General features: G+C 39.5%; 1 protein-coding gene across 3 annotated transcripts in view; it reads right to left on the minus strand.

The window, feature by feature from the left end:
• The window catches only part of ADAMTSL1 (ADAMTS like 1), a 1,178,053-nt gene that overhangs the window by 198,949 nt on the left and 966,180 nt on the right, over nucleotides 1-12,924 (minus strand). For all 3 annotated transcript variants that reach the window (XM_077475229.1, XM_077475230.1, XM_077475231.1), the window contains 2 exons: nucleotides 9,040-9,151; nucleotides 2,263-2,401 (listed from right to left, as the gene is read on the minus strand). In XM_077475229.1, coding sequence (XP_077331355.1) covers nucleotides 2,263-2,401; nucleotides 9,040-9,151 — 251 coding nt within the window. The remainder of the gene's footprint in view (nucleotides 1-2,262; nucleotides 2,402-9,039; nucleotides 9,152-12,924) is intronic.

The raw sequence follows: 12,924 nt of genomic DNA on the forward strand, positions 1-12,924 counted from the left end.
CTAATAGGTATGCTGTTCCTACATCAGGACCAGTGTATTTTCTACAATATAACTTAGGGTAAGAACATTCAAGTATAAACATACATGGCCTCTAATTGCTTACTCACAAAAAAGATGTCATTCTACACTGATCACTTTAGGGAGAAAAAGAAAAGCCACTGTACATATTTCAAGTAAACTTCATTATTGAATTTCAAGGAACAGACAAACATATGTTCATAATACATGTTCTACAAATTACTCAGCCAAAGCTGCTTTGCTTGCATGAATAAACAAGGAGCTTGTTACTGACCATCCCAATAAGTCTCTCTAATCAAGGTTTTCGGTGGAGGGTGAAGACAGAGGTAGCATAATGACAGAAAAAGAAATCTTCAAAGACTCTCATAAATATATTATTATTTCTATCATCAAGGAGTAAAAATGTATCCTGTACATATAAAAATCCAAAATGTATCACACAGCAAAAGGCAATCTCATCAATGTATGAATGCATATATATATATGGGCCTCGACTGGACAGAAGAAAAACATTCTAATGATATGCTTCTGCAGGCTACAAGCACTGATTGTTCTCATTCTGTGTGCTTCTGAAAATGTTTAAGGGTTAATAGCTTGTCCAAATAACAGTGTGTATGAATGCTTCTAGCACGATTAAGTGAAAAAACGAAAGGTTAGCCCCACTCAACCTGAGAGCATCATTCATTATCAAGACAGCCTGGTTTGTCTAGAGGTGAGGAAACTTGCAATGATGGGTAGACAGCCTATACAGCTTGTTTCAACATGAGCTAAGAAGTAATTGTTTGCAAAAAGACAAAAAAATAAAAATAAAAGAAGGCGTTCAAGTACTTAAAAAAAAAAAGAAAATAATAAATCCCCTGAGTGGCAAAATAGCATCAATCTCTGCATGATTTATTCTTTGCGGTAGTATCTTCTAATAGCTTGTGGAAATATGATACAAACAGCAAACAAGCTAGATTGATGTGCACAAAATTACCATACAGCAGTGGTTTTCTACTGTTTGAGGTAAAGTGTGAGTTCAACTTTACAAAAAAGCACACTATGCTGTCCCATATGGGTATAGGAGCATAGTGTGCTAAACCCACCTATAACTATGTTTAGGACTACAAAGTCCACAACTAAATGTAGAAGATTCTTAATATCTTCTGCAGCCAACAGTGGCTCTTTCCCAAGTTATTGTAGGGATGGAGCAGCCAGTAGGGACCAGTGCCTGTGCTGTGGCTAATTGACTTCCCATCTGAAGGTGCCTTTATAGTTCCAGATGTAAGTCCCGATGACTGGGTGACATTGCAACCACCCCTGGGGGGGGGGGGGCATTCTTCCAACTGATCTCCAATTTTCCAAATTAACCCTGATAGACTACCCATATCAGGGATTACCTGAGACATGAATATTATTCTTGTGGGGTGAAAAGGTTGAGAATGGCTGCCTTTTAGTGTATGTTGTTTGCTTTCTAATACATTTGTTGAGTTTTAAAAAAAGCAATAATGTATCCTGCAGTAAATGGTACCAACTATCACAAATCACATTTCATCTAACTTAACCACAGTAAATTTAATTCTTTTTGCCTACGAACTGTATTTTACACACCATCCCCATTCTTTGAATCGATTTACTGCATTATCCAGGCCAGGTAGTAGGGAGGAGAGGGGATCGGATTTGATTTTTGGAATTTCCTGATGAAGATACAAGACCTATATAGACCAGAACTATACAATTATAATAGTAAAATAGCATAACACATATATGATTATAAATATTTTAATATGGCATTGAAATTATGCACAGATGGGCCAGCAAGTGAAAGAAATGACCCCATAATACAATTAAAACCAAATGGAAGCTAAAACCCTTCCTCACTATATTCTGATCTAGAGAAGTGTTTTGGTACAGGTGGAAGGAGCGCATCAAAATCATTTTTTTTCATAGTTTAAAAACACAATAGAAACAGGAAAAGGAATATGGTATATTATTTAATTTCAACTTCTTAAAGATTTTTCTTTTAGTTATGAACATAGTGGGGAGGGTTTAGAACCTCTATCAGGATATTTGTATGACTCTTCTGGGGAGATCCCTCCCTTTGTGTGTCACGCTTGTGGCATCAAGACAAGAAACGGGGAGATTAGAGTCAGTGGGACTAGATTGCACACTCCTTGAAACTCCTTCCATTTCAAACAAAAAAGTAATAATATTTGGCCAGAAATGGACTTTAATTAAAAAAGAGATTGCTATGAGCAGACAAACCTGGCTAAGCATGGGTCCATGTTGCACTCCTGGAGCCTGGGTTTGGGTTTGACATTCTCCGGATAGTAATGGCAGTACTGATCTGCCACTACACGGCCACTCCTCAAATCATAACATTCTGCTGATGTTAACTGATAACCTGCAATAACAATATTTTATTTAGAAGGACAAATGTTACATTTAAATACCCCCTAAAGCTATAACAATAATTTCACATTAGGTGCGGATAACAGTTCATGCATACAGAAGTGATATGGATAAGGCAACTAAAAGTCACAAAAAAATAAAAATAAATGTATCTTTTCCTTTATATGTTATTTACTGGTGTGGCAAATAGTAGAATTTTGTTTTAATGTTTGGCCCTACTTCTCTTATGGATCACAGGAGTGCAGTTCATTCTGCACTCCTGTAAACCGTTTTGAGCTGACAGCGGGCTAAAGCCTGCTGTTGGCTGATGTCACTCAGCAGGTCCAGGCTCTGGACAGGCAGCTGGTTCAGTCTCTCAGTGATCCGCTGGGAGACTGAGTCATTCACTTCCACCCCCTCCACAGCCCAGTGCTCCAGTTATTGACAGTCACCAGCTCTCTGCTCACTGAAGACTGAGAACCGAGCCATCAGCGGTCTTTGATTGCTCAGTTTTCAGTCTTAGAAGCAGCGGAGGACAAATGCAGCATCGGACCAATGCCGCATCCCCCTAGGTGAGTATAATAATTTTTTTTAGGAACCCCATACTGCTCTTTTAAGGCTGAAATCTAGGCAAACAGCTAAATACAAACATGGTTACATTCAAGGGGATGGTTTTACCTATCAAAGAGTTTGTACCTCTGGCCACGCAGTTCTGAGATTTGTATTTGCAATGCAGACATCTCAAGTCTTCCGCAACTCGCGGAAGTCTCCCGCATTTAAAGACGGGCTCACGGACATCCGCGAGTGTGTGGCACGATCTCTCGGATGTCACCCACAGCAGCCTGAGCTGCCCCCTCCTCTCAGCCAGGGGAGGCAGTGGCATCGCTATGGGGATCGATTATGCCAAAGCAGGTGCAGCACAGGACTTCCTATGTGTCCCAGACTGTTACTCCGCCCTCCTCTCATAACCTTCCTGCTCCCCCAATCACTGAGCACCCCACCCTCTGCCAGTCCAGCTCAGAGAAAGTTAGGAAGCTGGGACAGCCAATGGGAGGTGAGCAGCAGCTCTGTGGAGGGAGCTTGTGTTGGGTTGAAACAGAGGGAGGAGTGAGTCCAGGAGTGAGTGAGAGAGAGAGCTGGTGAGTGTGAGGATGGTGATCATTACAACGTTATACACTGCAATGTCTTCTCTGGCAGCACTGTGTTCCCGGCTGGCTCTCTATGTGCTTCCACACAAAGCCTGGTGACTGTGCAGGCAGCTCCTGTGGGGTGTACACACATGGTGGGAACATGGGAGCTATAGAGGAGTGCTGGTACCTGGGTGGCAGGTGAAATAATTTGGTGGGAAATCCTGACTGGTAAATTATTCTCCCAGGTGACTTTGTCTGGGGGAAGGGGGACACTGATCAAAGGGGGAGTACAAATTTCAGGGGATTTCCCCATTTCTCTGTATACATCCAGATCACACTGACCCTCCCCAATGTCTGTTGGCAGGCTGGCTGCACGCATTTGCTGTTTCCGCTGCCCTGATGTAAAGGGGAACTCTTCAGACTCTAATGGTGGGGGAAGGGGGGTTTCGCGAAACGCCACATGGAGCCCCCTGCCTGAAATGAGTTTTTGCAGGTTGGGATGTCTGGCAATGCAACATAGCTAGGTGGATGACACCACTTTCTCTGTTATAGATTGTAGAAGAAATTCAGTAACTTCTTTCCCTCACCCTCAGCTTGCTGACTGGATAGTGAATGAGGAGTAGCAGACAGATGAGGCAAACTCTGCTCTCTCCTCCTATCTGCAGGCTTCATGTCAGCACATTCCGTCCTGTTCCTTCCTCCCTACAAGAGGCTGGTTGTAGGTCAAATTCAGGTACTAACAATAGCTGCCTTTAATAAAATATATTTAATGGTTTATTAATGAACAGCTAGATGCATAATTTGTGTATTTTATATCTTGAGGGAATTAAGCTTTAAGTTCCTAAAATGTTGACTGTATTAAATCAAATATGTACTGAGATACATATATGCTGCCATTGCTGATCTCCTTCTAAAATGCTTATTGTCTGGCTGTGCCTGGCTCCAATACTTACCTGGAACATGCAGCAGATTAAAACTCCAGACAAAATATTTTCTTCTTCTAAACCAAAACTCCACAAAAAGAAATGAAAAGGTTTTCTTAGTAGAGTAGGGAAAGGTTAGAATTCCTGACAGATTTTCATTTATATCTGCATTCCTAGAATGTAAGCTCTTACGAGCAAGGCCCTCTGATTCTTCCTGTATTGAATTGAATTGTTTTGTAGCTGTACTGTCTGCCCTCATGTTGTAAAGCACTGTGCAAACTGTTGGCCCTATATAAATCCTGTATAATAATAATAATAAATGTGGCAGATTTACATTTTTACTTCCTGTTTGGTAAAACATTGTAACCAGGACATGGGGAAGTGAGGGGAAATCTCCCGAAGTGCAAAACCTTCTCCCACGCTATCCAAAATTAGAAAAACGTTCCACATGTATTGAGAAAGTGTTCCAACCTCTTTTAGATTACTAATGTTTCCCCACTGGGGAGATGTTCACTCACTTTGCTTTTTTTTTACTCCTTGCACTGGCACAGGAATTGAGAGGAAAGTTCTCCAATAGAGACTGCAGCAATAATAACACCCTTTTGTTAGTAGAGAGGAAAAGGGTTATACAGACCTGTGGGGGTTGTTTTGCTATCTGTGTCCACACTAGGGATATTTTAACTTCCTGCCTGTTGACACAGATGTTTCAGAATGTCCCCTGCACAGGAAGTGGGGGGGGAGATCTTCTCAACCTGGTCACAAACATTAATAAAATGCATGGTTGGTTGATTGCTTTATAGATGTAAGTTCTATTCATTTTGTTGTGGATATTTCTCCCATATTTCCCAATGAAGCAGATTTGTGATCTGAGAAATGCAATGATTATTATCCCCATCTAGCTGCAAGAATCATCTACACCTGAATAAGAACGAAATTGTTTAGTGGATGATTAAGAGTAAATATTTAATTTGCTTGACTAATGGGCAGCGCAGTGACCTAATGGTTATAACTGCTGCCTTGCAGCACCGAGTTCCCTGGCTCTGGTTGGAGAATGCATGTAGTTGAGTGTGTTTCTTTCCACATTCAAGGTCGGTTAATTAGCTCCTGTCTAAAATTGCCTCCAGAATCGTAATTTACTGAGAATCCCCAAAGATGGCTGCTTTACCATCTTCCTCAACAGCACATAAAACACTTTGGATCCTTAGGGAGAAAAGACCTATAATGAATAATAATAAAAGCCTTTTTACCTATGTTATATGTTCGTCACTTGTTATTATGACACCTTAAAGCCACATGGTAAAACATTGTTTTTTTTTTTTTGCGGGACAGGTCAGGCCAGGCGGCCTGGCTCACTGGCGCCCCCAGCCCAGGGCAAAAACATGAATAAAAAAATTAATTAAAAAACATTGTTTTTGTGATAGACATAATAAAAAGCTGTGACAAATTTTAATTCTCCCCAGCTCTAGTAAAACTAAACATAATTGCTGCATTTTAGTAACTCCCGATCTGCATACTTGCTCAGGGTCAGTCAAACTACCAAGACCACTAGCATTTTTAAAAGGGGATGTTAGCAATGGCAGTCTGTCTCAGTACATGTGTCTTTTAAAATGGTCAGATTAGTATCCATTAAATGTTTTTTACCCAATTACATAGGGCAAAGGGCAGCCACAAGTAAATGATAGCCATAGAGTTTCAAATTTCAATAATTCTTTTACAGCAACTTTTAAAAATAGATTCGTTTCTATGGGTTGCTGCCGTTGGCATTATGCTAGTAAATGAAATCCAGACTGGCAGGTGGTCCCTGCCTACTCGTGTAAGTAGTCGATTTCTCACATCATTAACAGAAGCTTAATTACATCTAACCTCCCAGTCAGTCAGCATTTAGTTTAAATAAGAGAGTCCACTCAGGTGTCGATTAAAGTGATCTCACTTTCTTCTATGTATCTAATTTCATAATTCTACAATTCTGCTCCATGATTTATTTGTTACAGTGATTTATGGCTGGCCTATTCTGCAGGGTAAATATTATTCATCTACTTCGGTCTGTGTCACTAAAGAGCTAACAATCAAATGTCCCCTCTACAGCTCTAAAGATACACAGAAGCACAAAGTATGGCCAGTTTTGGGTGCAAGCCAGCCAACCTATGCATCTTGGCCTGTGGGAGGAAATTTGAGCACTGGGAGGAAAACCACACATTCAAGGGGAAAAGGATCTATGGTAAGCAATGAAACCCTAATTAAAGAGTAAAACCAGCTTACCAAACCTGACATTTTGTTTTAGAATTGTTTTATAAAGTGTCAAGAATTCACTTATTTAACAATTTTTTCATACACATGTGAATATGTAACAGATCTTTAAAAACATAACATGCTTACCATGCAAGATAATTAAATTCTGCTAATGCACATAAGAAAGTACACATTAGTATACATTAGAAGTGCTGCAAGTGACTATAATGCAAAAACAGCACATTTAATAATGTCAATAATAATCATTAGTGGTATCATTATGAAACTCATATAAAAGCATTGGTGGTCTCCCAGGTTCCCAGTGCTGCCAGTTCAACCAATGGCAGAATTCTAATAAACTTTGGTATCAAGAGTAAGGCCCCTTTCACACATGCGGACAGTATGTCCGTATTTCATCCATCCGTTTGCGGATGAAATACGGCCATACATGCATCCCTATGGGATAGCGGGTGTCTGCGGATGAACATCCGCAGACACCCGCTATTGTCCGCCTCCGCAATTGTCCGATTCTGCAGACGGAGGAAAATCCTATTTTTCTATCCGTCTGCAGAGCGGATTGGATGAACATGGACAGGCGGTCCGTGCTCATCCGATCCCCATAGAGGAGAGAGGAGAGCTGACAGGGCGGTCCCTGCACAGTGTGCAGAGACCGCCCTGTCTGCTGCCGGCTAAGCGGGGACAACGGAGCGATCCCCGCTGAGCGAGCGGATCATCACGGGGTGGATCATTATTAATCCGTCCCGTGTGAAAGGGGCCTAAAGTTGCTAAAACACATGCACTCAATGGTTACTTTATTAGGTATACCTGATCATTAAAGTATACAACAAATCATATGGCTGCAACTCAATACATAAAATATGTAAATAATGTCTAGTGGTTCAGATGTTGGTCATCCAAATATTATAATCTGGAATATGTATGGTCTATTATGAAATAATTATTGTTGGTGGCAAATAAGGTATTTGCAGCATTTCAGAAACTGCATAGTTTAGGGAATTTGTATACGCTATACTACAGAAACGAGTTACTATAGAAAGTTACTATACTATAAAGCTTTGATAGAAAAAACACCTTGTTAAAATGTAACTACGAGGCAAGCCAAAACGTTTTTTTTTTTTAGTTTTAGACAGAGTGGAGAGGAAAAGGAACACCTGTCAGATTTTTTTTTACTGTCTGTGCCCCCTTTAGGCTGATTCACTCTCTCTATTTGTCCTGTTTACCTTCATCATCGAAAGCAAAAGTAAAAGAAAATCTAAAATTTTGGGTTGATATCAGAATACTAATAGAGGGCAAATCTTCCAATGGAGGCACTACCTCTGGTGACACACTGGGATTCCTTCACTATGGAGGGATTTAATTTTTCCTTCCTGCTTTGGCTGTGGGAGAGAAAGTGAAGGGAAATCTCCCCAATGAGACACAGATGGCAAAAAAAAAAAAACAGTGACAGGGGTTATACCCCTCCCTTACTCTATCCAAAATGTGCCTTTACTTACACTTTAATTAATGAGAAAGGTCTGAAGACAATGGTCAGACTATCAGCTACCAGGAAGTAAACTGCCCAAATAAGCGACCTATACAACAATGGTATACAGAAGACCATCTGTCAATGTACAACATAAAAAACCTTTAAGAGAGATGGCTAAAACAGCAGAATGCTGTTCTCATATAAGCTAAGTATAGGATATTTAGAAATAGGTTCCATTGTCTGATGAAGGTGTGACTTGCAAATTTTAGGGCAAACATTTGATACATAAAGCATAAATCCACGGGTCCAAGTTCTGGCAAGTAGAGGGATAATGAAGTAGGGAATGTCTCCATGGTACCCATTAGACTTCTTAAAGCAGAGTTCCACCCAAAAGTGGAACTTCTGCTTTAAGCGATCCTGACCCCTGATATGCCATATTGGGGGGGGGGGCAGGTAACCTAGTCTTGACAGGTACCCAGCTCCCACTTTGTCCTCTCCCTCCCTGCAATCTTCTGAGACACTTCAAAGGTCCCAGAAGATTGCGCAGCCATTCAGGACATGCAGCATGGCTCAAGTCATAGTGATGCCGGTGCCGCAGAAGGAAAGGGAGAGAAGCGAGGCTTTGGGCTGCCGCATCACTGGAACGTGGGACAGGTGAGTGTGTGCTTAATAAAAGTCAGCAGCTACACTTTTTGCAGCTGCTGACTTTTAACAAACACAGAAAAGGGTGGAACTCCGCTTTAATACAAACTGATCAAAGTGTGCATACTATTGCGTATTATTGGTAGGCATGTAAAACTCCACATGGGTACTAAAATACTAGTAATAATAATAGTGTTGAATAAAGGGACTATTGAGTATATGTTTTCAAAGTCTCTTTTACCTCCTCCACATGAAGCTGAACAAGGAAAAAAATCAGTTTCTCTCCAGCGATGTATTATGGGTTGATAGAAAATAAACTGTACAACACTATCTGCAGCACCAGTGTAACGCACCTGGAAAATAAAATAATTCATTGTTAATGATTGTACATTATCATCACCTTATTTCTTCTCATTATTAGAACACTGTTAACAATCAAAGATGTTAACCTGTTTATGTTCAAGAAATAAATTATTGCACACTGTAAAAAACTGTTAAAGACCATTTTATTAAAAAATGCTAATTACATTATGTGAATGATCCCCCCCCCCTCCCTTTCTGTCTGTTTTGCAGTGCAACTTGATGGGTCTCAATCAACATTATGCATTTTCCATAATGAAAAATGAATAAAACATACAGCAATGAGAGGGAGTCTCTGGGAGATATAAGCTTAGTGATTTATTATACCCAAAACCTAGAAAATTGTAATTTAAAGTGGTATTAAACCCAAAAACAAACATTTATGATATTGCAGCTCATCAATTGTTAGATGGGATGGCTGCATTTATTTTATTTTTTTAGGCTGGCTTTCTTCAATTTTCACCAGTAAATCTGATGTTTTTCAAAACAACAAGCCTTCATACAGATTTCTCAAGTTTCCGGGGATGAGAAAACGATTTACCACTGACAGGGGGGCTTAAAATGGTCAGCTTTTATTTATTTGTATAAAACGTTTTTCCCCATAAGGAAAAAAAAACTGTTTGCTCTACCTGCTTATAAAGTATTAATTGAAAAGTCTATTGTTAACCACTTCCGGACCGCTGTGCGCCGATATACGTCCTAAATTTGAAGAGAGATATCTTTGTTATGGCAGCAGCTAGCTGCCATAACCCTGGTATCCTCTTCTTCAGCGGGCGGTACGGTTACCGATAATAGTGGTCTCTGCGGCGGATTCGGTAAAATATATGACATTTCAAAACGCGTTGGGCTATAACTGTCTTTATCAAACCAATGTGTTGATTGATCAATGGTTATCTGTCATGTGAACTGCATCTTTTCTTTTATTGTATTGTGGTATGGAATATGGTATTTTTTTTACTTTTTTTCAATACAAATACTCTTTTATATATCATTGAAGTGATTGATGCCCTACAAAGTCCCATTTATAGCTTGTTTCTAATTTTATGCATATAAAGTATTAGCTGGAGTTTGGCTTCATTTTGTTGATGTATTTAAATCTGCTATTACATCTAGCACTCCCCCCAGACTGACAATGCTGCTATCCAGATGTGCTCCCTGTTCTCATTCATCCAGAGTGGAGACACTCTAATGCAGGAGGTATGTTACTGTCCATTTCACCAGGTAAAAACAGAGGGAAAAAGTCTAAAACAAAAAACAAAAAACAAAAAAGAAAAAAAAAGAAAAACAATGCAGCCACCACACCTATTGATTGATAACCTGCAGTTTATTCATCTTTTGATTTTGGGTTTAATACCACTTTAAAGCTGACTTTTAGCCATCTAGACCAGTGATCTCCTTAAAAAGTTAACTCCTCGCTATATCCCAGATATGCAGGCTGTACGACTCTTCACAAGTCTGCCAAAAGTGTGCTCCCACTCCCCCATTTAGAACTACAAATACATACAAATACAATTAAAAGCTTACATACAAATTAAAGAAAAAGCTAAGGGAAGGGATACAGAAGTTAATTAAAAAAAAACTAATTAGGGTAAAGTAAAATTTTAACTACACATTTCAGGGTTAACAAAAACTAATAAGAGTTAGCTATAAATTTTATTTTGCACTTTGTTTCTTTTTTAAAGCCCTACAATTATGTTTCTGGCACAAAGCATTGTTTTCAATTTGGCACAAAAAAAAGTGAAAACGAAAATTTAAAAGGAAGAAAGGGGCGAGGGAGATAATTAAAACAAAATTAAACTAAAGCTGAATAGAACTAACTAGAGGTTTCTAAGGGACCAAAACTGTGTTAAACAATAAACCACTTTTTCCCACACCGAATAGTAATTTATCAATGAAAGATACAGCCATTAAGCAGGACTGCACTGTCAATCCAACAGCTCAGTCCTATAGATTACACTGTCTGGCTCTATATCCTGAGTGGAAGGCTGTCACCAAAAGCAGATCTCCACTAATTACACCAGTGACCTTCTTCATCTGCAGGACTAAGCTGTCATTTTTACAGCCTGGTAATGTACAGTAAAGGGACATGGCTGCATGACCTTGCCTCACGGGGTACAAAATAAGTCACATAGACTGCCTGTTGGACACTCCAGATGTGGAACATACCATCCAATGCAACTAAACTAGTATTTTAATTTCTGAGAATGTTATCCATGTTAATTCTTTACTTTTTACTGGCTTAAATATCTGTACAAGAATTGATTCATTCCAAGCTGTCTGGGGCAATGATTTAAGAAAACATACTGGCCATGCTGTGCTTATTCACTAACTGCATGGACTATAAAAGGATATTCCAGTGAATGAGATAGCAGCCGTTGTAGGGTGGTAATACGGGCATTGGCTGAGGTGGGGGGTGGGGGGTGGATTTAGGATTTGGCCCAGTTACACCCACACAGTATAGACCACTTCATGGTCTGTAAAAATTAATTCAAGCTTAACTGCTATGAATTGGTGGTGGAAGGCTCCGTTTTGCAGTTTTATGCACTTTCAGGTCCTATCCTCCATCTCTGTTCCTATGGACACAAAGAAGAAGCTCACAGGCTATCTCTTACTGGAAAACTGGAGAAGGATAAGGCATGCCAGAGTTGTACCAAAAAATAGCAGCATAGATAAAATGCAAAACATGACACAGCATTCAATCTTATTTGCAACAAACAACACCGCATTGAACTGAGATTATTTTATGTAAATAAAATCAGAAAAAATGGGTTTCTAGTGGGCTATACTTCAATAATTACAAGTTTTCCAACTGATAATCCCTGCACTGGCTTCCCATTGCCCAACAAATAAAATTGAAAACACTAACAATAACATACAAAGCTTTTTACAACTCTGCCCCAAGCTACATCACCAAGCTTATCTCCAAATATCACCCAAACTGTCCTCTCTGCTCCTCCCAAGTCCTCCTGCTTTAGCTCCCTTGTCTCCTCCTCCCATGGTCCTCTCCAGGACTCGTCTAGAGCCTCTCAAATCCTCTGGAACTCACTACCCCAATCTGGTTATCTCCTACTCTGTCCACTTTTAGGCAATCTCTGAAAACCCATCTCCTCAAGGAAGCCTATTCAGCTAACAATCAAATCTTCTACTTACCTCATTAGTTCACCCCTCACAGTTACTACCTTTTGTTTCACTAGCCCCTCCATATTAGATTGTAAACTCACAGGAGCAGGATCTTTCTAACCCTCTTGTCTTGAATTGTATTGTTGCTGTTTTGTCTCCCTTTATATTGTATAGCGCTGCACAAACTGTTGGCGCTATGTAAATCCTGTATAATAATAATACTAATAATAATGACTATTGTAAAAGAGCTTTTTCTACAACTTACAGCAATACACATTCATTAATCTGCTGCTTACTATAGTGATTTTACATAATTCCAGGATTCATGCAGTTAAGTCAATGTATAGCTGCTATTCTTTTTTCCATTTTAGTGCTATTTTTATCCACACAATGTTTTATTGTGTTTGTATTTCCACTTCTAAATATAAGAGTAGGCTATGTAACCTTATTAACAAGTACGTCTTCCCTTTCCAAGAAAAAGAAGCAAGGTTTCCACTTTGCCTTTTCTAGCACAGTAAGCCATTTCCTGCTTCTAGATAGTATTGACCAAGAAATATTTGTCTCCAGGTCCTGTGGAATAGGAGAACTGTTACTTTCTGAAACTCTGTACTTACACAGGCTCAGTTTGATATCTAAATTAACTATA

Source organism: Lithobates pipiens, unplaced genomic scaffold (genome assembly GCF_037356315.1).
Source record: "Lithobates pipiens isolate NorthernLeopardFrog02 unplaced genomic scaffold, aLitPip1_a1.2 Scaffold_13, whole genome shotgun sequence".
Classification (NCBI taxonomy): domain Eukaryota; kingdom Metazoa; phylum Chordata; class Amphibia; order Anura; family Ranidae; genus Lithobates; species Lithobates pipiens.